This window comes from Triturus cristatus, chromosome 3_1 (genome assembly GCF_964204655.1).
Source record: "Triturus cristatus chromosome 3_1, aTriCri1.1, whole genome shotgun sequence".
In the NCBI taxonomy this organism is placed as follows: Eukaryota; Metazoa; Chordata; class Amphibia; order Caudata; family Salamandridae; genus Triturus; species Triturus cristatus.
In genome coordinates, this window is record NC_140583.1 from 611,944,873 (window position 1) to 611,968,122 (window position 23,250).

General features: G+C 38.7%; 1 protein-coding gene across 1 annotated transcript in view; it reads left to right on the forward strand.

Moving 5' to 3' along the window:
- The window catches only part of ALDH1A3 (aldehyde dehydrogenase 1 family member A3), a 272,629-nt gene that overhangs the window by 110,331 nt on the left and 139,048 nt on the right, over nt 1-23,250 (forward strand). The window contains exons 3-4 of the mRNA XM_085644542.1: nt 5,521-5,661; nt 22,680-22,809. Coding sequence (XP_085500668.1) covers nt 5,521-5,661; nt 22,680-22,809 — 271 coding nt within the window. The remainder of the gene's footprint in view (nt 1-5,520; nt 5,662-22,679; nt 22,810-23,250) is intronic.

Below are 23,250 nucleotides of genomic sequence, written 5' to 3' on the forward strand. Positions count from 1 at the left end.
AGAACCTTTGGCTCTCCTGTCAGTGATATGTGGACGCAAACATGTGTTGAATCTCTAAAGCTGCCGTACCTCCGGGTTGTCGGCTGAATAGCTGTGTCACTGATCTACAATAAAGGTTTTTAAAAAAAAAAAAAAAAAAAAAAAGAAATGTCAAGTTATTTAACATCCGCAACAGGGCTTCAAAATCATGAATGTCTCAAACTCATTTTAATCTGTAAAATATACTTCATCCATCCTTCCTTCCACTTTTTAACATAGTTATAAAATGCTATTTTTAAAATACTAATCGCCATGACACAGAGGTTTCAAATTAAATCACAGAGAAGTGAAGTACATTGCTTGAACATATTCATGCCAGAGAAATAAGAACAGCTAAAGTGAAGGTGTATGCTCCCGAATGTACAACACTTGGAAAAACAAGGATCTGAAAAGCCAGTAGTTCTACCTTTGCAAGCCTCTGATGTTTGTTTTGATTTACTTTTGTTCGCAAGTGTATGCATAAGGGACCAGGAGTAATAAAAAAATTGTAATTTAAGGAAGCGTACATAAGTTTGCAAAAAAAGTGAAAAATCATCCATTCTTAAAACTAACTTTAAAAAACCTAATATGAAAGAAAAAGAAAAACAAGACTTGTACTACCAGCCCTATGAATGAAGTTCACTAATAGTAGGAGGATGTGTATATGTGCACAAACAAAATACCGTCATTCACAGTGAAGAGAACCAATAACTGAAGAGGACTCACCCAATGCCCTATACGGTAAGCTGTGGTGGATGGAAATAAAATGTGATTGACGTTTGAACCGATCAGTAGATGAAAAGAGGTGACCGAAAGCTCCCATATGAATTGATAGATATTTGCATTTTATACAGGTTTTTTCAGGAAACGTGGCTGGCAGGACAGCCAAAGGTGCCTTTAGGTAAGACCTAAAAATAGTGCCCTCTTTAGATGGGTACTGGAGAATAATGGATGCCCACTTAAAGATCAATTAATTGGCACGATTCAGCTACCTCACTGTACACTGTTTTCCTCTAATAATCTTTATTATTTCAAATACCTCTTCTTAGAAATGTACCAAACATGGAATACTTGGTATTGTGAACTGCTTCAGCCATCTTCTAATTACTCAATGACCAGCAATTAGTAGCCAAAGGAGTATTTTTCTAATGTCGATGGCAGGCTATTGATAGAACTCGATATCGAAGTTATATCATCATATTGAATTTCGATGATAAATATATTACTTCTCTTTATGTAGCAATTATATTGAAGTTTTAAATACCTATTACTTGAATATCGTGGTTTAATTTCATTTTGAGGTGTTTCATTTTAACAATGTTTTATTTATTTGATTACCTTTTAGTAAATGTTCTTTTTTTTAAATCCTTTATTGCTGTGTTTTTAATTTCGTTTTATTTTAATAAAATTAGTAATTAGATGATTTAGGGCCTGATTAATAGTCTGGCGGACCCGCGGTGGCGGTGGTCCGCCTTCCGCATTACGGCTTGCGAAGTCGTTGCGGCAGAGGACCGCTGACTGCACCAGGGACCAGTCGTTACTTGGCAGTAGCAGAGGTGCACCACAATGTAGTATGCTCAGCAAGACTGTCACAGTCCCACTGAGCATATTACAAGTTCTGCCACAGCCAGCCTTTTCATGGTGGGAGCCCCGCCATTAAAAGGCTGGCAGTGGAGGAACAAAGGTGGCACTACAGGGACTCTGTGGACCACCACCATGGGGATAAATGTTGTGCCCCCCCTTGTCTGTATAGCCCCAAAGTTCCACCACAGTATGGATGTCACCGTCCATGTTGTGCTGGAACGTTTTTGCCTGTTTTCCAGGCACCGCCATAGGAAAGTTGAAGTACCGTAAGTAGTACACACGTTCAACTCGTAATATGCCTTTCCCAGTGCAGTGCCTGTTTTCCAGGCACCGTCATGGGAAAGGCAAAGGACCGTCTGCCATAAACGAGTTCAACTCTTAATACGTCAGGCAGTCCTTGCGCCGGTTTGGCACAGCTGTGCCAGAGGTGGGGTTTTGGGAAGGTAGTTTGTAAATACATTTTTTGATATTTTATGTATTAAAATACTTTATTTTTTCATATTTGTAATTAAGTGTTAAATGCACACAAACACACACACATATATATTTATTTAATCTTATTTACTTTTGAGGTTGTGAGGTTTTATAAAGGTATGGGGTGGAGAGCAATTTCATTTTTTAAAGTTAAGAATGTCTTTAATATTATTTTTGCATATTATAATTACTAATTAAAAATATATATTTTATGGTTTTTTTGGGGGGTTTATTAGAATTTTGGGTGAGTCGTGTATTAAAACCTATATATTTAAAATGCTATGTTTTAAATATGTGTTTGTGTGTTTTTTTTAAACTGTGTACTTTTTTTATTACTTTCTTAAGGAATATGATCTTTTTGTTTAAAACATTTGTTCAGTAGCTTCCTTTAAAAATATTTTTGTAGATAATTGTTATGAATTTAAACGTTCAGTGTGAGAAGTATATTATATTAATATAAATGTATATGTCTGAGATTACATTTTTAAAAATATACATATATATAACGTTTAAATGTTTTATTTTATAATTAATTTAAATTTGCTATTTATTTTACTTTAATAACCAATATATTATTGATATTTTGATTATTTGTTGTATTTGATTTTTCTTACTCTGTATTAGTTTGATGTGTGAATAGTAATTTAGATCTCACAGAGACAAATATTTTCTACAGTGTTACACCCCCTTCCCCCCACATAGATTACAGTGTTGCTTAGTTTGGGTGGAGTGGGAATAGTCAATCTGACCCCCCTTCCCCGAGTTCAACACATTTCCCACTGTTTGGATTGGGAAAAGTAAATCTAAAGTTCCAGAATGATATACTTCATTGATGTTGCTTAGTCTGGAGAGACGATAGTAAATCATACTCCAACACTTTCCCTAATGTTTGCTTAACTTGAAGTTGGAATAATAAATCTGATCCTCCTTGCCCAGAATCTAACACCTTCCCAAAAGCTGCTTAGATTGGAGTGGGAATATTAAATCTAACCCCCTACACTCAAACAGTTTCTCCAACATTACTTAATTTGGAGTGAGAATACACCTTTCCCTCAATGTTACTTAGTTTTGAGTAGGATTAGTAAAGCTCACTGAGAGTCCAAAGCTTTATTCGATGTTGCTTATGTCTGAGTCCACCACTTTCCTGTGTTATTTAGTTTGCAGTGGGAGATTTAAATCAGACCGACTCTTCTTCATAGTTTAACACTTTCCACAATGCTATCAAGTTTGGATTTGCTATTGTAAATCTCACCACTCAAATATAATATATTTTCCTAAATGTTAATTAGACAGGTGTTAGAATAATGAATTTGACCCTGTAAATGCATGTGTTTTCTTCAGTATTAATTGGACTGGAGTCAAAATGGTAAATCTGATCTTTGTAAATAGATGCACTTCTCCCAATTTTTGTTGGACTGGAATTAGAATAGTAAATTTGACCCTCTTACATTCATAAAAAAGGGTGCTTTAGAGTTTAATCGATTCATAAGAAATTATTTGTTTTACTTTTTTTAAATATCTGTATTGGTGAAACTATATGTGTGTGTGTTTATATAAATTTCGGCAACCCATTTGGGGAACAAAGAAAATTCGAGGTGAAACAGCATTGTAAGAACTTCAAAGACCACAATGCTAATTGGACACGCCTACTAAAGGCAGGATTTAAAAGAATCACTGCAAGTGCGGTGAAAACTTTGGTTGCTGTCCCCCCTTCAAGATGCCAGTGTGCAAGGGTTAAGGAAGCCCGAAACGCGTTTGGCGCATTTGAATGCTGGAAATGTTTTGCTGTTCAACTCGCACTCCTGCTGAAACAAAAGGTGACAAACACGTTTGGTGTGGTGCTTCAATTGGGAGCTCCTTTCGTTTGGAACACACATATATATATATATATATATATATATATATATATATATATATATATATATATATATATATATACAGAGAGAGAGGGAGAGGGTTTCATTAAGAGTTCACAAAATAATGTTTTTAAATTGATCAATGACTTGCACATTAAAATGTTTTTAATTCAAAACGGTATAGTTTTTTTATTTATAATTTAAAATACTGTTTTTTATAAAGCTTAATTACAAAGGACATTCATTTTAATGATCTAAAATGTATGAAATACATTTTTTTAAATTACAACCTATTAAAATTTAAAATTCATTTGAAATCAATACATTTAATATTTTAAATGCTATCATCAATTTGTGTACACTATATTTTGTTTTTTAATATTGTGTATTGTAATGTTAAAGTTACATTGCAATATTATAGTAATCTATCTATTTGTCGTAGTGTTTTTTAACTTTAGATATTTGTGTAGGACAACAATTTGGATATTTTTGTAGTCAGTATTTTGACCTTGATATTTTGGTAGGTCAATATTTTTTTAGTCAATATTCTAGACAAAAACGGATTGCCTCTTTTGAAAGACTGAAACTTTGTTGCCCAATTTCTTCACAGAAAATATAATGTTTTTGATCTCTGTTTGGGTGGCTCTTTGACAAAGAGGACATAAATGGACTGCAGTAGCAAACTGTTTTATCTTCAGCTCTTGATGATTTCACCTTGTGTTAAGTCAGCCTCTGGGTTGACAATTAAGCAACAGTTTACTTGCTGTTTGCATCCGAACAAATTGTTTTCATCTGGTTTTTATCAACTCCAGTTGACTGGCCCCTACTCAATGTTTTGATTAATTTCAGGTCTTCTGGGTTTCAGCTCCTACTGGAATCCTGTGTGCCGCTGTTCACACTTTCTTGATCTGCCCCCAAAACTTCAGTCTGTTTCGCCACTCTATGTATTCTGCCCCACTTCTGCACCAAACCTTAATTCAATCTGGATCCCTTCTTCCCAATCCATGGGATGGTGTTTATCTGGCTACTAGTTTTACACAAAATCCTTTGCTGAAAGAAAATAGCTTCCATGAAGTATGTGCACTGGATGGCAGACCTTATGAAGAAAAGATGCCCATCAATCGATTTAACAGACAGTGTTTTAGCTTCACTGCATTTACACTAGTTTACAGTGAGTCGCCATGTTAATTATCTGCAGTATTCACCTGACGCTGATGTCTGCCAGGTGGCATCCCCACTGAGAAGTAGTAATGGTTGAGGTAATCCTGTACCCATCAGTTAATCTCAATCTTTACAAGAAAAGGCTAAATGTGATTGTGATTGTCCACAGATATTGGATTAAACCAACAGCATATTACCACCGTATTTAATAATATGTTGGGAAAGAGGGTCTGGTATGATTCTGTCTATAGGGCTGAATAAGATAAGAAAAGGGGTAGATCAATCTACCGTGTCAAAAATAGATAGGACAGTATCTTCCCGGCCACCACAGATCTCAAAATTGCAGAATTTGTTTGTTACTTTTGAATATTCCTTCCCCACCTTTTTGACTTCCATCTTCTTTTTCCAAATTTTTTTCTTAATGTAGCCTGATGTAGAAAAAGCAGTCAAGGCAGCACGAGCTGCGTTCCAGAAGGGCTCACCATGGAGACAAATGGACGCCGTGAGCCGAGGCAGAATGCTGCACAAGCTGGCTGACCTCATTGAGCGTGATCGAGTCATCCTGGCGGTAAGAGTCATAGGTATAAACGCCACATGGCAGCGCACAATTTCATAGGGGAATTGCGTTATGCTAAATTATTTCCATAGGGTAACTGAGTGTGGATGAACAGTGAAGACGAATGGATGACATTATTTTTTAAAACTGGTGCTTTACCAGCCGAGCTGTTTTTACTAGTGCACTCTCGTATTTTCTTGATTCTATATTTGATGGGTCATTAATGTGGCACAGCACCAGCCTTCCATCTCACTGGTTTTATGGTGAACTGACCATCGAACAGAGAGTACATGGGAGGCAGACAGACGTATAGGCTCCTGTAGACATAGGCAATATGGAGTAGCTTGTAACATCGGGCAGTTGTGAATGTCTATGATTTGGTTGAGTGGAATCACGGAGCATTTGGAAAGCAAGAATGGTTTAAGAGCTTGGAGGAAGATAAAGTTCTACAGCATGTGTTGGAAATGATCTTCAAAGGGTGTAGACGGGAGAGAGCCGTACCAGTGTCTGCAAGACCTTATGTGAAAATAGAGGATGAATTGTCAGTGTATGATGGGAAAGCAATAGCAAAAGGGGATACATTTGTATCCCCGGTGGGGTCGAGATCTAAGCTATTCAAAATGGCACATGAGGGCCATTTGGGACAAATCATAACAACAAAAAGATTGCGTGAACATTTCTGGTGGTCTGGAATGGACAAGGAGGTGACTGAATTGGTTATGAGATGTGTGGAATGTAAAGAACTTGAGAAGAAATTGTAAGTGGGGGAGCAATCAGTAATGGAGGTGATTTAGGAGCCAGGGTTACCGTGGCATACGGTGTGTGCAGATTTTGTAGGACCCATGGGAGGCATTGTTGCAGAGTTAAAATTTGCATTAGTCACGGTGGATATACATTCCAAATGGCTGGTTGTAAAATGGATGCAAGAAATAACAACAAAGAACACAATTAGAATGATGAATGAAATATTTAAAGAAATTGGGTACCCTGTAAAACTGATCACAAACAATGTGACCCAATTAATATCACAAGAGATGAAGTGATTTCTGAATTGTTGTGGCATAATGAATATATGACTTTGTCCTGCAGTCTTTTTCCCCGCAGGGATTCACAACGCGGTCGTTACAACGACCACATTGTGATTCCGCATACCATTACTCCGCAAATCGGAACAACGACTTGCGGAGGGGGGGCGCTGGATGTTGGAATAGTATAATTTACTATTCCAACTCCAGTCTGTGCGGACACTAGGGAAGGTGTTGGATTTTAAATCCAACACCTCCCCCTCTCCGCAAGTCATTGTTCCGACTTACGGAGTAATGGTATGCGGAATCACAACGCGGTCGTTGTAACGATCGCGCTGTGAATCCCTGCGGGGAAAAGGTTTCGTCATAAAAGTTGTTTACCTGGCATAATACACGCACCCACTTTATAATATAATCCCCAGGCAAACAGAGTAGTAGAGAGGGCAAACTGGATGGTAAATGGAGGGATACAAATGACGGTAGAAAAGTGAGGTGATGTCAAGGTCATGGTGTGTGATTTAGTATGGGTGTATAGGACCACAGAAAGCAGTGTGACTAAGAAAGTTCCCTTCTATGTGATGAGGGGACGAAAAGCCAATACCAAAATGTTCTCAGCTTGGTTGAAGGTTTTGGGTGATCAGGAGATTCATGAATGTGCCAATGAAGTGAAGAGTAAAGAGAGTAGGAAAATAAAGGTGGGTGATCTTGTCAAAGTAAGGTCGGGTGAGTTAAAGGAGGCCTGACGAAACATCATGGGCCATTTAGGGTAAAAGAAGTACGCAAGTTGTTTGTGGTTTTAGAGAATAATAATAATAATAATAATCAAAATAATAATAGTATTGACATTAATAGAGTGCATGGATAACTCAGATGAGGGGTTTCAGTGCTAGGAGGCTGAGTTCGGAAAGTAGAGCACAACAGGAAAATCTATCTGGAATCAAAATGCCAAGTTTTCAGTTGCTTACTGAATATTTAGAATGATGAACGATGGAATATGCGGAGTGTTGCATTGTATGATAGAGGGGATGAGCAACAGTGGATGGTGTGGAGAGTTGCAGCAGTTTTATGTTGATGGATGATGGTGATATACTGGGTGGAAGGATTAGAAGAGATGCGGGGAACACAGTCGATAGCGGGGATAGTTACTATGAGCTCAATGAAAGGGGATATGGTGATATCGATTTTAACGGAAACAGTGTACAAGTTGGAAGATCATACGAAGGTTCCATTGGCCGTCCAGGGTATTTGAGTGACTATGTAATTCTATGTATAATAATGTGTGTATGAGGGTATTGTATTCATTGTTATTCCACTAGCTTGTCTATGTTTCATTTATTCTTCTATAAAGGGAAGAAGATGTGTTGTACCTTGCATAGTGGTAGAATGTTCATGTGTAAGTGTTCTAGGATTCTTAGAGTCTATGACTAGGCAGGTATCTCTGGAAAGTCAGTTACTACTGGCTGGAAAGGGAGCACCGACCGCAGTCATCTATCACTCAATAAATGTATGCCTTAAAACTTTCTACTGGCTTTTGATGGTGATATCATAAAATCATACCCAATAGAGTAACTTTCAAACCAACAACCCAGGGAAAAGTGCTTCAGTTGTATGAAAACATTTTGGTTTGGCCAAGAGCCTTCCATGGAGCCTGGTTATTGAACAAGAGTGTCAATAAAGAACAACACATTTGAAACCACAACGCACAACATTATTGTCAAATAGAATTGACAGGCGTCCCCAATTTGAAGGTCATAAAGGAGGGATTTTACATTACCAGGCACTATACTCAGCACTTTAGTGTCTGAGCTTTCTTCCCTTTGCCAATATATATTTTTTCTACATTCTTTCATTCTTTGAAAATGTTCACCAACATTTTTTTAAGATGATGATGTGGGATGTGGAAGAAATTCAATTTGGAAAAACAAATATAGAATGAAACAATAAAGATAGGGAAAGAAAGACAAATGACAAAGAAAGAAGGTAACGGAAGAGTTTGAACTCCAAACCCTTAAATAATTATCTAATGTGCTTACAATCATCATTTTCTTGCCTATTTCTTGTTTCGCTGTGAAACGCTGACGACAGATATGGAAATCCTCCATATACAGTTTTGTGCCTCGCCATCCTTTAAGTTGTGCCAGCCCATAATTATGAGGTGCCTCAGCTGTATTGAATTCTTATTCTAAGTCTTAAACTGGTAGGTCATATGTCATATTTCTCATGCTTCTGCCAGAGATCAATCTACTTCTTTCATGAGGGAGAAAGGGCATGTGATGTCCCTACCTTCAAATTTTGATATGTCTACATCAATTATCGGTGGTCAAGGATCGTGGACAGTTAGATAGGTAGAGAGCTCCCTATGAAGGGAAAGTGAGGCACATTCCCGGCATAAGCTGGACTAGATCCCTTGTTTCTATGTTGATAAACTTTACTAAACTGAGAATGGCTCCACTTTTGAGGAGCCATAAAAACTTACAAGTATGTGTCTCTCTCATGCCAGAAATGTAGAATAATCAAGGTGAAATTCTCCGAAGCTCTAAAGTCTTAGCTAGTTAAAGCGAGTTTTGTTTTTGGTTTCAATGTCAGTACATTTAGTGAAGGCAAGGCCCGCGATGAAGCTAATGTCATATATTTAAAAAAAACTAGGGGTCACTCAAATAAACAGTGGCAGCTGGCCATTTCTGTTGACCACAGGTATTCAATGTAGGTCCAGTTGGGCTGGATACATGACTGATTCACAGGATATCCACTAACATTTATTTACAAATCATTGTAAATGTGACCCATTTAGGGAGTTCTTGCTAGTCCAGAAAAGTTGCAATGGAGCTTACTGTCATGGAGCCATATTGGTCAATCCTATTGAAGACCACCTAGTCATGCCCCATGGCTGCAGCACTCTGCTTTGGAAAAGGCACCTTGTTTTACCATAGCTTTTCAAGCAATGATATATACATAATGCCCTTACAAGCTTAGAGCTCTGCATGAATTATGCAAAAAAAGGAAAACATAAGTAGTACCCATGTTTTAGGTGGAGGGCAGCTCCTTTATATGGCGTACTCTGCAGTATCACCAACAATATGAATCTGATCATTTCAAAAGTTTGTTGTCCTAGCAGAGTTTCTAAGCATAGGATTAGCACAGTGACATCTATGTCGAGCAAGAAAAGTGACAAAGTCTTGTACTATTTTTTACCCCTCTTCATACTATCTTGAGAAATGTTCAAAGCTTAAAATTGGATTCTTATCAGCTTGTCTATGAAGTTTTGAAAGATGTCAAAGAAACCGGATATTTCAGAAGTAAAGCACTTTTGATGGAAGAAATTGCCACCTTACTTGTATTCACCCAGAGGATGGAAGCAGGCCACTTGCGGAGAGCTGGCAGCTGAACATTATTGAACAGTAGACCCTTTTTCGTGAAGAGCTGAGGGCTGAGAAAGTAGGGTGTTAGGTGGTCATGGAGGGGTGGGTGAAGAGCTGGCAACAGTCAAGGGCCAGCGATAACCCTCAACCCCATCCCCCCACTGCATCACATGGCCGAAAGCCACATACAGAGGGTTGGGAGCAGGTTCTGGCCTTAGAGCAAGCAAGCCCACTGCTCAATCCCTATTGTGTGTTGGATGCAGGGTCTGGTGTGGCACCATGCCTTGAGGACAACCTCAACTGTGTATGTACAAGGTCTGCATTGTGCATAGTGGGGGCTGGCCACTTGTGGAGGGCTGGATGCAGACCATGGCCACAGGCTAAGCCTTATTTCAAACATGTCCTACAGATGGCAGAGGATTGTGTGCAGCGGAGGATTGAGGCTTGCAGAGGGTTGGGCCAGGTCCTTGCTAGAGCCTAGAAATGATTTCCAATTGGAAGCAAGGTGTGACTACTACTGAGATGTCATGAGTGATGTCATCAATGATTTCACTTACCATGTGAACTTGTATCTCATTCCAAAACCTAACCACAATGCTGCATTACCAGTTGAGTTTTCAGTATATATATATATTATTCACTGGCGGTCGCCAGTAGATAGTTATAGTTAGGACCGTGTTTCCATAGGAAATCCGCAACATTCTATTTGGAATAACTTTGGCGCCGGTTGACGAATCCTCGCGAATTTTTCAAAACTAATGGGGCGCTACGCTCCGCTCGTACCCTGAAAGTCTCGGGGGGATTCGTCAAGCGGGGGCTGAGAAAAAAGGGGGGTCCCAAAACGCGTTTTCCCCATGCATTTTCCCATAGGACCTTTAGTCCGAGCTACAGCCCGAACGGCTGAACAGAATTACTTGAAATTGGGCAGAGAGGTAGTCCTCAGGTCAGGGATGTGCCTTTTGCAGGTCTGGTGTAAATCTGTTCAGTAGGTCCTGAGAAAATAGCATTTAAATCAATATATATATCTGTAAGCGCGCTCCGTGCGCTTACGGTAAGCTTACCGTACGCGTACGGTGCCGTGCGCGAGCTCAATTCTGATTGGTGGTTACATGACTGTAAACATTCGAATCGGTCGAAATCAGAAAGTATCGGCCGCCATTTTCTGTCTCTCGCACTGAAAAACAAGGTTGATAACATGAAAAGGGGGCAACGAAGAGAGTTGCAGACCCCCTAGCGTTCGTCAGGGGGTTCACGAAGGACCAAAAAGTATGAAAAATAAATTTAATAATTTTAAAAAAAATCGCGGAGTGCGCGTACGGTAAGCTTACCGTACGCGTACGGTAAAAAAAAAGAATTAACAATCACATTTAATATATAAATCTAAGGACCCCCAAGGGAGAAAAAAACAATTGATATTTTGTAAAAAATGGCGAGGCGTGCACGGTACGAAATGCGCGAAGCGCACCGTGCGCGCAAAAATTTAAAATAAATACATAACTTAGCATTTAAAAAACCGTACAAATTCACTGAAAAAACCATAGGTTTCACACACGTTATAGTTAGGAATTAGCATTTAAAAAACCTTGCAAATTCAATTAAAAAACCATAGGTTTCACACAAGTTATAGTTAGCTGTATATTTCACTCGTAAAAAACCAATGAAATTCCACGTTATAGTTAGATCAGGTAACTATAACTTTCGCGACCGCAATGCACAATGTGTCATTTCAGATGTCATCATTGATGTCATGAGTGATGTCACTGACCATGTCATAAGTGATGTAATATGTGACGTCAGCAGCAGTTTATTGTGGGCGCGCACGTTATAGTTACCTGATCTAACTATAACGTGGAATTTCATTGGTTTTTTACGAGTGAAATGTACAGCTAACTATAACTTGTGTGAAACCTATGGTTTTTTAAGTGAATATATATATATGTGTGTACATATATATATATATATATATATATATATATATATATATATATATATATATATAATATATATATTCTAAAAATACCTCTCAAAACTCCAATATGAGAGAGAGAAGGCACTCAAAGTCCTGTCACCAATTGAAGGATCGTTTCACCCCAGACACAGGCTGCTAAGATAAGAGTTGTGTTACCTCCGTGTTAACATTCCAATGGGATATTCAATTTAGAGATTCTGAAAAACTGTTTGCATTATGCGAGTGGGATTGCGAGGGTGTTGCATGTTTACCCCTGATGGACAAGATGTGTTTGAACTCATCTGATTGGAGTCTCTGAATATATTGGAAGGGTAACACAGCTGCATTTTAAGCCATTTTGTGCTCTTCATTTTAAAGATAATGACCTGAATGGCATGCATTAATTGGTAAATACTTCGCAGCAGAGTGACCTTTACTCCAGTTCGGATTTTTTCAATTTTGTCATGGAGGATTCTGGACATATAAACACATTTGATTGTTTACATGGATAATGCTTAGTGGCACTAGCCATAAGTTATCCTTTAATGAATTGATTTAAGATTAGATTGTGTGCATGATGCTGAAAAGCTGCAGCAATGTGTTTTTAGTAAATACATAAATGTTTTAAGTTTCCCCACATAGTATACGATCTAAGCTGCTACCAGTAAAGAACTGAATGTCATGCATTTATTTTGTAAATACTTTGCAGTAGCGGACGTGACCTTTATGCCAGTCTGGATTTTATAAATGTTGTTGTTGAGGCTTCTGGACATGGAAAGCACATTTTATTGATTGCAGGAATAATGTTTAATGTCACTAGCCATATATTATCCATTAATTAATCGATTCAAGAAAAGATTGTGTGCATAAAGCTGAAAAGCTGCAGTAATGTGTTTTTAGTAAATACATCAACGTTTTACGTCTCCTCACACAGTACATGATCCAAGCTGCTACTTGCAAAGTATATTGTTTATGTCTATGGCTTTTTAAGTTTAAAAGGAGCAACAATATGGCACACGTTTAGATTGATAAAGGCAGTGTTACTGCCGAAATGCGTCTCTTGGGTGTTCCTGTTTTTGGGGAGCCTGATACATTACTGCCATACATATAAATGTTTTCCTTTTTCTATTTGTGAAAACACTTCCTTCATATTGTAAGGATAGTGGTGACTTTCTTACCAAGATTCATAATCTTGTTTGGGCTAATTCATATATCATGATCACACTAAATGTAACCGCCTTGTATGCTTCTATCGACCATGAATTTGGAACACAGGCATGTGAATATTTTCTGAAAAAGAGGCAGGCTTGCTTCTTGGAACACAATCGTATGCTGATAGAGATGATTGGCACATGCTTAAGGGATGACATCTTTATACATTATGGGACCCTATATAGACAAAAGATAGGGACTGCCATGGGGACCTGCTTCGCCCCCAGTTTCACCAATTTGGTAATAGGCTGGTGGGAGAAGCAGGTAACCTGGGCTGATGGAAACTCAGAAAATATACAGAATACATTGATTTGATCCCGTTACATTGATGATATATTTTTACTGTGGAATGGGTCCAAGTCACAGGCTGAGAAGTATATAAGGATTCTTAATGATAATCCCTTCAATTTGCACTTTACATCACATATGAGCTCCGGTGAGATTGCCTTTCTAGATATCTTACTACAAGTGAGGGATGGAAGAATCAACACAACAGTTTATCATAAAACAACTACGGCAATAGCACTTTGCACTTTAAAAGTCAGCACCCTAAAAATCTAAAAGATAGGATCCCTTAAACACTAAGACTAAAAAGGGTTTGCAGTCAGGAGCAAGAATGTTATACACAAGCGGTGAAAATGAATGGAAGATTTCAAAGAAGAGTATATTGTTTGAAAACATTGAATAATGCAAAATAGAAATCAGTTACTTTATCAAAACACCAGGCGGGAAAAAGGTAATCCGCTTTCTAGATTCATCACTTGTTTTTATTCCTTCTCCCCCAAGGTATACCAAATACTGAGAAAGCACTGGAAGTTAGTGAAAGATGATACAGTAATAGGGAAAAATGTACCATCAGTTCCTCCGGTGACATACAGGAAAGGTAGAACGCTGGGGGACACCTTGACGCATAGCTACTTTGTGAGAAACCGTAAATTGGATACTTGGTTATCCACCACTCAGGGATTTTTTAAATGCAATCATTGCAAAGCCTGTAAGATGGTTAAGAATGTCTAGGTGTTCCAGACCTCAGATGGATAAAAAAGAAGGGTTAATGGATTGTATAACTGTAACACAGACCATTGTGTATATGTGTTATCCTGCACCTGTCCCTTAATGTATGTGGGAAGTACAGTTTTTCCACTAAAGTAGCGTATTCTGGTACACCATCGAGCGATTAGAAATCATGACTTCACCTATTTGGTGGCTAGACATTTTTATGACCATCATGAGAGTGATCCAGGATTACTGAATTATTTTGCGGTAGACAGGGTTGCCAGAATGCTAGAGGAGGGAATAGGCTGATCAACCTGAGACGCCTTGAGTCTAGATACATCTTAGACCTGCACACACAATTCCTGGCTGGGTTAAATAAAGATGAGAAGTTGGAAGTATATTTGGGTTGATTACAGATGATAGGATGCTTTTCTCTGCAAGTGCCACAAAAGTAGAAGCTTGCCCTTCAACCATGAAGCAGATAGACCAGGACTTCTAATCTGGTATTATTACCAAATAATTTGCTGTTAGCACTTTCCCTATAGATGATGTAGATTTATTTATTGATGACATTGATGGATTTGTATGAGGAATGGATGTTGTAGATATTATCAAATTATACTATTTAGTTAAGTAGTTTTTATTGAAGATAAAAACGCACAGGATAACAAATACAAAATTAGCCAGTAGGAGTAAGTAAATTGTAAAACAAGCCAGCAAATATAGAAGGTGACTATACAATAGGCTAATACTACGAAAGGAGGAAACAGAGTTTAAACAGTATAAACAGTAAAACTTAACAGTTTGCTAAGAACAGGCAATGAGAAGCAAAGCCTAGTATACCACCAAGAAATATAAATCTCCTAAAAATGTAATAATGCGAATATACAATTTAAATAGAAGAGTGAAAATTTTTATCAAAAAGGAGAGAGGGGAAGAGAAAGAGGAAAAGGATAGGCGGAGAGAGAAAAGAGAAGTACAGAAAAGAGAGAGGACAGAAAGAAAAGAGAGAAGAACAAGATGTTAAGAGTAGAGAGAGACTATGATGTTGATGATAAGAAGGATGTAAAGGGTAGCCATAGTAGGTCGGACTTAATTTGTACGTGAATGGAGGATTGAGGGATAGAGGCATTTCTATGTTCGTCACAGATATAGTTCCACCAATGAAGAAAGGATAATTTAGAATTGTCTTTCCAGCAAGTGAGTATGACTTTAAAGGCCACAGCAAGGAATAAGTCTAACAGCGGAGAGGCAGGAGTAGCTAGATCAAAATCTGGTGAAACAGTGCCCAAAAATACATTTTGAATATTAAGTTGTACATTATTAGGAAAGATCCGAGTACATTTTGACCATATCTCCTTCCAAAAGGCATAAACTTTAGGACAATAAAATAATAAATGTATTAAGGAGCCTTCAGCATTAGGGCAAGACCAACAAGATGGTGTGACAGAGTGATTGAATTTATGTAACAAAATAGGAGTAATGATGACTCTATTAAAAATAAAAAAGAGGGATTGTGTGAGATTTGCAGCTTTGGAGGTTTTGAATAGTTTCTGCCAAAACTTATCCCATTGTGATAATGATAGAGTCAAGGAAAGGTCATGTTCCCACTCTAGTTCCACCTTAGATTTAACCCGTGTGCAGATAGGAGTAGATAGAGATTTATAGATATAGGAGGCACTAGGAGTAGTATCGGAAGAAGTGTGAAATAATGAAGAGTCAGAAAGAGAGGAAGGAGGAGTTGGAGGGAAAGAGAATTTCTGTAGACACTCCTGCCGAATTGGGGCTAGCATATCATATTGCAGAATACAGGAATCAGGAAGATTGAAGGTAACTTGTAACTGATGGAAAGAGAGAATTACATTGTTGACAATTAGTTGATGTACAAAAAGAAAGCCCTTTTCTTTCCATTGTTTGTAATAGAATGACTTGTGGCGAAATTTAATGTACTTGTTAAACCAAAGAGATGACGCTAGAAAAGATTCATAATTATTCAGGTTCTTAAAGAAAAGTGTGTGTAACAACATATGGGAATGTTTCAAAATAGGATATTTGGAAATAAAAGTACAGTTAGACATGTGTACAACATCTCGTATTGAAAATTCATTAAGCAAGGAACATTCAACATTAACCCAAGAGGGTTTAGGCAAGTCTTGATAATCCCTAGACAAAGCAAAAAATTGACGAATCAAGAATGCATTATGATACAAATTAAAATCAGGGAATCTTACACCTCCTTCATTTTTAGGACGAATCAATTTAGCCAGAGCAATGCGTGCATGCTTGTTATTCCATAGAAACTTTGTGCATAGCGAATTAATCTGGGAAAAATAATATTTAGGAATTTTGAAGGGTAACATAGACAATATAAACAAAATCTGAGGAACAATCATCATTTTAATTGTGTCAAGTCTGCCCCACCAAGATAGGAATAACGGAGACCAGAGATTTAACAAATTAGTAATTTTAAGTTTTAAGGCAGAGAAATTCTGAGCAAGTGTATCACGAATGGTGGGGGTAAACCATGTACCAAGGTATTTTATTTTCTGGGGACACCATGTGAAATTAGACAATTCAAACATATATCTGTAGCATGAAGGATTTAAAGGTAAAATCTCAGTTTTAGAGAAGTTCAATTTGTAACCTGAAACCTTAGCGAATGAAGCAATTTCCTTCAAAAAGGGGGGTAGGGAGGATACAGGATTAGACATATAAATAAGAACATCATCAGCATATGCGGACAGTTTAATTTGTTGAGATTTAAGATTAAAACCAGTAATGAGAGAATTACTTCTGATACGTTCCAGAAATGGTTCTAGACATAACAGGAAAAGTAATGGAGAAAGAGGGCAGCCCTGGCGTGTACCTCTTTGAAGGGAAAAATAAGGGGAGAAGAGACCATTAACAAAAATACAAGCTTTGGGGTTGGTGTATAACAACTTAACATAAGAAATAAACTTTGGACCAAAGCCAAACCATCGTAAGGTGTGAAGCAGAAATTCCCAGTTAACACGGTCAAAGGCTTTTTCAGCGTCCAGGGATAAAGCCGCTAATGGGGAGGGATATTTTGTACTAAGAGCAAGGATATTGGAAAACATTCTTGCATTATCAGAGGCCAAGCGACCTTTAACAAAACCAACTTGGTCAGGATTAATGAGAAGGGGAATAATTTTCTCTAAACGAGAAGCCAATATTTTTGCAAAGATTTTACAATCATAATTAATTAATGAAATAGGACGAAAATGTTTACAATAGGAGGGATCTTTATCTGGTTTGGGGATGACAATGATAAGAGCTTCCAAAAAAGAACCACAGGCTTGGGAATTGGAGATAAAAGAATTAAAAAGTTCTAATAATTTGGGTGCAAAAATTGAGGAGAAAGCAGAAAGTAATTCAATTGAAAAACCATCTGGGCCAGGAGCTTTTGCTTTCCTCATAGATTTAAGTGCATCAGATAATTCTTGTAAGGACACTTCATCTTCAAGGGGTTGTAAAGTATCTTGGGAAATTTGAGGCTTAGGGATATCCCTGAAAAAAGTAGCAAAATCATCTTCAGAGGGATTGGTGGTTTCTGTGTATAGGAGCTTGTAATACGATTGAAATGTGTCAATAATATCTGAATCAGATGAGAGGAGTGAGTCGTCAAATTCTGAATGGATTGGGCCAATAGCTTTTCGTTCTGATTTAATTCTTAGATAGTTTGCCAACATTTTCCCGGCTTTATTTTGGCCTCCGTGATATTTCGACTTAACCTTGAGGAGAATATTACAGGCCTCCGTTGTAGCAATCTTATTCAGGGTGGATTTAGCTTTGATTAACTCTTGTAGGGATGATGAGGATTTGGAAGAGTAATACTTATGCTCTAACGCTTTTATGTGGGTTAAAGTTTCTTTATATTTAGCATGCAGCAATTTTTTCTTCTTGGAGGAATAGGCAATAGTAAAAGCTCTGAAAGATGCTTTAAAAGCATCCCAATTGTTGTGTAGGGAGGTATCTAAAGATTTATTAAAAGAAAAAAATTCCTTAATAAAAGAGGTCGCTTCTGAAATAAAAGTGCGATCTGATAAAAAAAAGTTATTAAAACGCCATCTACCTTGTTTGCAAGTGGTGAGAGATAAGTCAATATGGGTGGAGACAGGAGCATGGTCAGAAATAAAAATAGATCCAATCTCAGATTACTGGAGACAAGGTAGCAGTGATTTGGAAATAAGAATATAATCAATACGAGATCTAGTATGATGTACAGGTGAAAAGAAAGTAAATTCTGAGGTATCAGGGTTACAAGTTTTCCAAGTATCGAATAGCGGGCGAGAGGAAATGGCTGTTTGAAAGGATTTGTGGGATTTGTCAGGTTTGAACTTGCATTTGGATTGCCTATCAGTGAACGGGTCCAACCAATTATTAAAATCACCACCAATCACAATATTAGAATTGGGAATTGATAATAATTTCAATTTTATAGAATTCCAAAAATCAATATCTGGTTTAACAGGCCCGTAAATATTGAAAAAAGTCAGTTGTCGTTTATTAATGATAACCTCAGCCAATATCCATCGACCATTCGGATCACATTCAGATGATAGGATTTGAGCATTAATGGATTTATGAAATAAAATAGCGACACCACCGTGTCGGTCATTGGCAGGAGAGAAAACAATCTGATTGACCCATTAACGTTTAAGTTTAAGTGATTCCTTATCATTGCAATGAGTTTCGTGTAAAAAAGCAACCTGGGTGTTAAGTTTAGCTAGATGAGACAATACCTTTTGACGCTTGACGGGGTGGCCCAGACCACGAACATTCCACGACACGACATTAACCATATTTCCGGGAACAGGGGAACGTACGAACATAGGACCATAAAACTGCGGGATTGACAAGAGGAAAAAAGGAAAGACATGTTACAATCAGTAAAACATAAAGACAAGTCTTATGAAATAAGCCAGACCTAGATAACAAGAGTAAAAATGAGGAAGAACGAAGAAAAGAAAAATAGAAAGAAGGAAGAGGAAGAGGAAGGAGGTGTGAAAGGGGGAAGAAGAGAAAAGTAAACAGACCAAGGACGAACATCCAGATCTGAAAAAAGAAAGAAGATCTAAGAGCAGGGAAACGTGGTGACACCGAAGGACGCGGACCACAATGAAAGCAGGGGCAGAGGAAAAAAAAAAAATAAGAAATGGGCTATAAGCCTCACAAGAATAAAGAAGGACAGAAAATCAACATAAGAAAACAGGCAAGTCAATGAAAACAATTAAAGCAGGAACAATCCAATAATGTAAATGAAATCAAGAGCCAGTATCCATGCCATGCGAAGAAAAGTTATGAAGAAAAAGTTTGAGTTTATCCGGATCCTCAAAGGAGCGAGAGCGACCCTCATGAGTGATTTTGCAGAGGCAGGGATGAAGGATTCCATATTGAATGTTGAGTTGTCGCAATTGAGGCCGAAGAGCAAGGAATTCTTTGCGTCTGGCGTTAGTAGCATTAGATATATCTTGAGAAATAAAAATGTTATGACCAGACCAAATAAGGCGACGTTTAAATCTGACAGCCTTCAAAACTTGCATGAGTTCGGTGAATTCCAAGAACAACATTATAATACCACGAGGTTTATTAGCAGATGGCTGAAGCCGACCCAAGCGGTGCGCTCTTTGTATGTTGAGAGGATTAGACAGTGACTGAAGGTCCAAAAGCTCTGGAAGAAATTTCTGTAGAAATGAGACCATGTCAGACCCTTCAACATTTTCAGGCAGGCCAAAAAGGCGTAAGTTGTTTCTACGATTGCGATTTTCAAGATCCTCAGTGTGGAGTTTTAGTTTCGAAATTTCTTGTTCAAGAAGAGGAATCTTTGTAGAGATATCTTGAATGTCACTAACTCGTTGCTCAAGATCAAGAACTTTACTTTCCATAACAATCCATCTTTCCTCAATTTGCTTAAGCTTGTCATTGGTGGCAGTCATGAAGGGCTGAAGGCCTCGAACCTCATCCAAAATGGTATCCAGGATTGGATTTTGCGTTGATAAAATTGGTGAAGGTGGATAATTTTTGTGCCTTTTTGGTTTTGTGCCAGAAACCGATGGTCTGGACAAGTTGGGGTCGCTAGCCATCATCAAAAACAACAGCAAGTCAAACCAAAAAGACAAACGAGAAAGTAAAATCAAAGCAACAAAATTTTGACAGAACTGCAATGTAAGGAGGTAAGTATGCCACTCACACCGGTGCACTGAATCAACTCAGGGATTGGCGACTGGAAATGGACTTGAGCTTGGGCTTGAACAGGACTGAGGTACCCCAAGGACAATGCACTGATATATGTAATAAAAAACAGTGTACCCAAGCCTGAATGAAAAAAGTCCATCAATAATAGACAAAGAGCACCTGGTAAAAGCAGCAGAAGTTGGAGAAAACACTAACCGCAAAGGCACCTCATGAAGTACAGCACATGTGAGGAGCACTGCATATTGAAGTAGGAGGCGGGCCAGAGCATTGCAGTATCAGGAAGAGGTGAAAAAATGGCTAAAAATAGCAATAATAAATCCAGAGGTGGGCTTCAGGCATCACAAAGGAACTGGTTGGAGGCAACACAGCCTCAATTGAGCAGTCGACAAAGAGTGAAGCGGGAAAAGCGAGCGCCGCAAAAAACGGAACAAAATGGCGGCCGCTTGCATCTCTGAGGGAGAGAAACCGCCGATGCGAGTAAAAGCCGCCAAATGTGTTGAAAATTGGGGCGGAGGCGGTCGAAAGACCTACCGCGATGTCCCCATTGCCTTGCAGTCCCTCACAGCAGCCCCACTGCCAAAAAGACGGTAATATCAGGCTCCGAGTCCCGCGACGAAGCGGAGCTCAAGCAGGGTCCGTCATCTTCCCTCGGCGTTCAAGCCACGCCCCATCAAATTATACTATAAGTATTTATGTCTCAGAACAAAACCCTTTTATACAGAGTATAATGAATTAATGAAATGTATTTATATATATATATTGATGTTATGTTGTATGTGGTTTTACCTGAAGGTATTGTATAGGATATATGTATATTTATACAAATTCTAATGATTTCTATTTATTTCATCTCTAATACATTTCAAATCTTATGATGAGGGCATAATGAGTGGATATAAGATGGATTTGTGGAGATCTCCAAGTATTAGTGAATTTAAGTCGGACGACAATAAATCAGGGCACTGGCCTGAGACTTAGGGGCTAATTACGATGGTGGAAGTACCGTCACCGCCAGCCCAGCAGTGGCGGTCCTTCCCACTGCGGACCACGATTTTCTCACCGCCAGAATAAGATGGCGGTGGGATCAGACCGCGACCGTGGTAGGCGTAAAGACCGTCCGCCCGGAAACCGCCACAGGCAATCGTTCCGATTGCCTAGCGGAGCGGTCTGCAGCCGTAAAATGGAGACGGTGCCTAGAAGGCACCGTCCTCCAAATTACAATGCGCTCCTCCGCCAGCCTTTCCGCGGCGGGTAAACCGCCACTGAAAGGGTGGTGGAGATTGGGTTCGGGGGCCCGTTGCAGGCCCAATGTTGGGGGGGAGGTGTTGGTGCACTGGGGGGGTACCCATGGCACCAACTGACGACATTGCACTGTACCACTGCCACGTAGTGCAGTGAAATGCACAACATGTCTTTTTTGACACCGCGGCAGAGCTGCTGTCAGCAGCACCCGCCGCAATGGTAAAGGTGCAGGATGCGACCTCCACGGTGGGGGTCGCATCCTGATTTAGTGTACGCCGCAGGTATTGCGGACGGTCCCGGTCTCCACCACCATGGCGGACGGGCTCCTGTCCATCCGCCATCATAATCGGCCCCTTAGTTTTGCCCATGTAGACCTCTTATTTCCCATGTCTAAGTTCTGTACACATTGAATTATGCATCAATGAGTCTCGAGATTTTTTTATTGATAAAATTCGTTTTTTTTTAAAAGAGCAAAAAAGGTTGAATCTTTAAAAAAAACAGATATTGTTATGTCATGAATTCGTTTTGTAAATTGAATCATAGAGAATAGATGATATAAGAAGAAAGACAAAATGACATAGGTCTTTTATATCTATGACACGTTGTACCTTTAAAAAGATATGGGACAGTGGCCAGTGTAATTTGAAGAAGGCTGGGATTAGCCTAAACGCAGCAGAAAATGGAAATGCTTAAATAAATAAATACATCGTTACCTCGTCTGGAGTGCCCACTGTTTTGCTTGTGTTAAGAGATTTAGTTTGGATATGGATAGATAGATAGATAGATAGATAGATAGATAGATAGATAGATAGATAGATAGATAGATAGATAGATAGATAGATAGATAGACAGACAGACAGACAGACAGACAGACAGACAGACAGACAGGCAGGCAGGCAGGCAGGCAGGCAGGCAGGCAGGCAGGCAGGCAGCCAGGCAGGCAGACAGACAGACAGACAGACAGATAGATAGATAGATAGATAGATAGATAGATAGATATTTCATAATGGTATAATTATTTCTATTTTTCAGACACTGGAGACCATGGACACAGGCAAACCATTCCTTCATGCCTTCCTTATCGATCTGGAGGGCTGCATAAAGACTGTGCGATATTATGCAGGCTGGGCTGATAAAATACAGGGACGGACCATCCCTATCGGTGAGGCAATATGATATCTTGGTGCTCACCTTACTATGTATATTTTCTTTCTGCTGGAGTTTTCATGGGATGGCTGTGAATGTGACTAGACCAAATGACAATACTAGGATGTGACAGGGAAATCTAGATTCATTGTCTATTCAAAATATGGTCTTAGCTGGGGTGTGCAAATTTCACGTAATTTGCTTTTCATATAATTACACAAATTTGCAGGTGTGTACATGAAATGTGAATCCATCATTTTGCGCTATATTTTAGCACTAAAAGCATCCTCTCGTAAATGCATTTATACAACTTCAGCATGAGCAACAGCTACTCCCATTCTGTTTCAGTGCATTTCTGGTAAATTTGTCCTGTGAATTTCCACAAATTGTGCCATTCACAGTAAATTTGTACAGTGAATGGTGCATACTTACGTGCAGTGTGGTAATTGTGTCATTT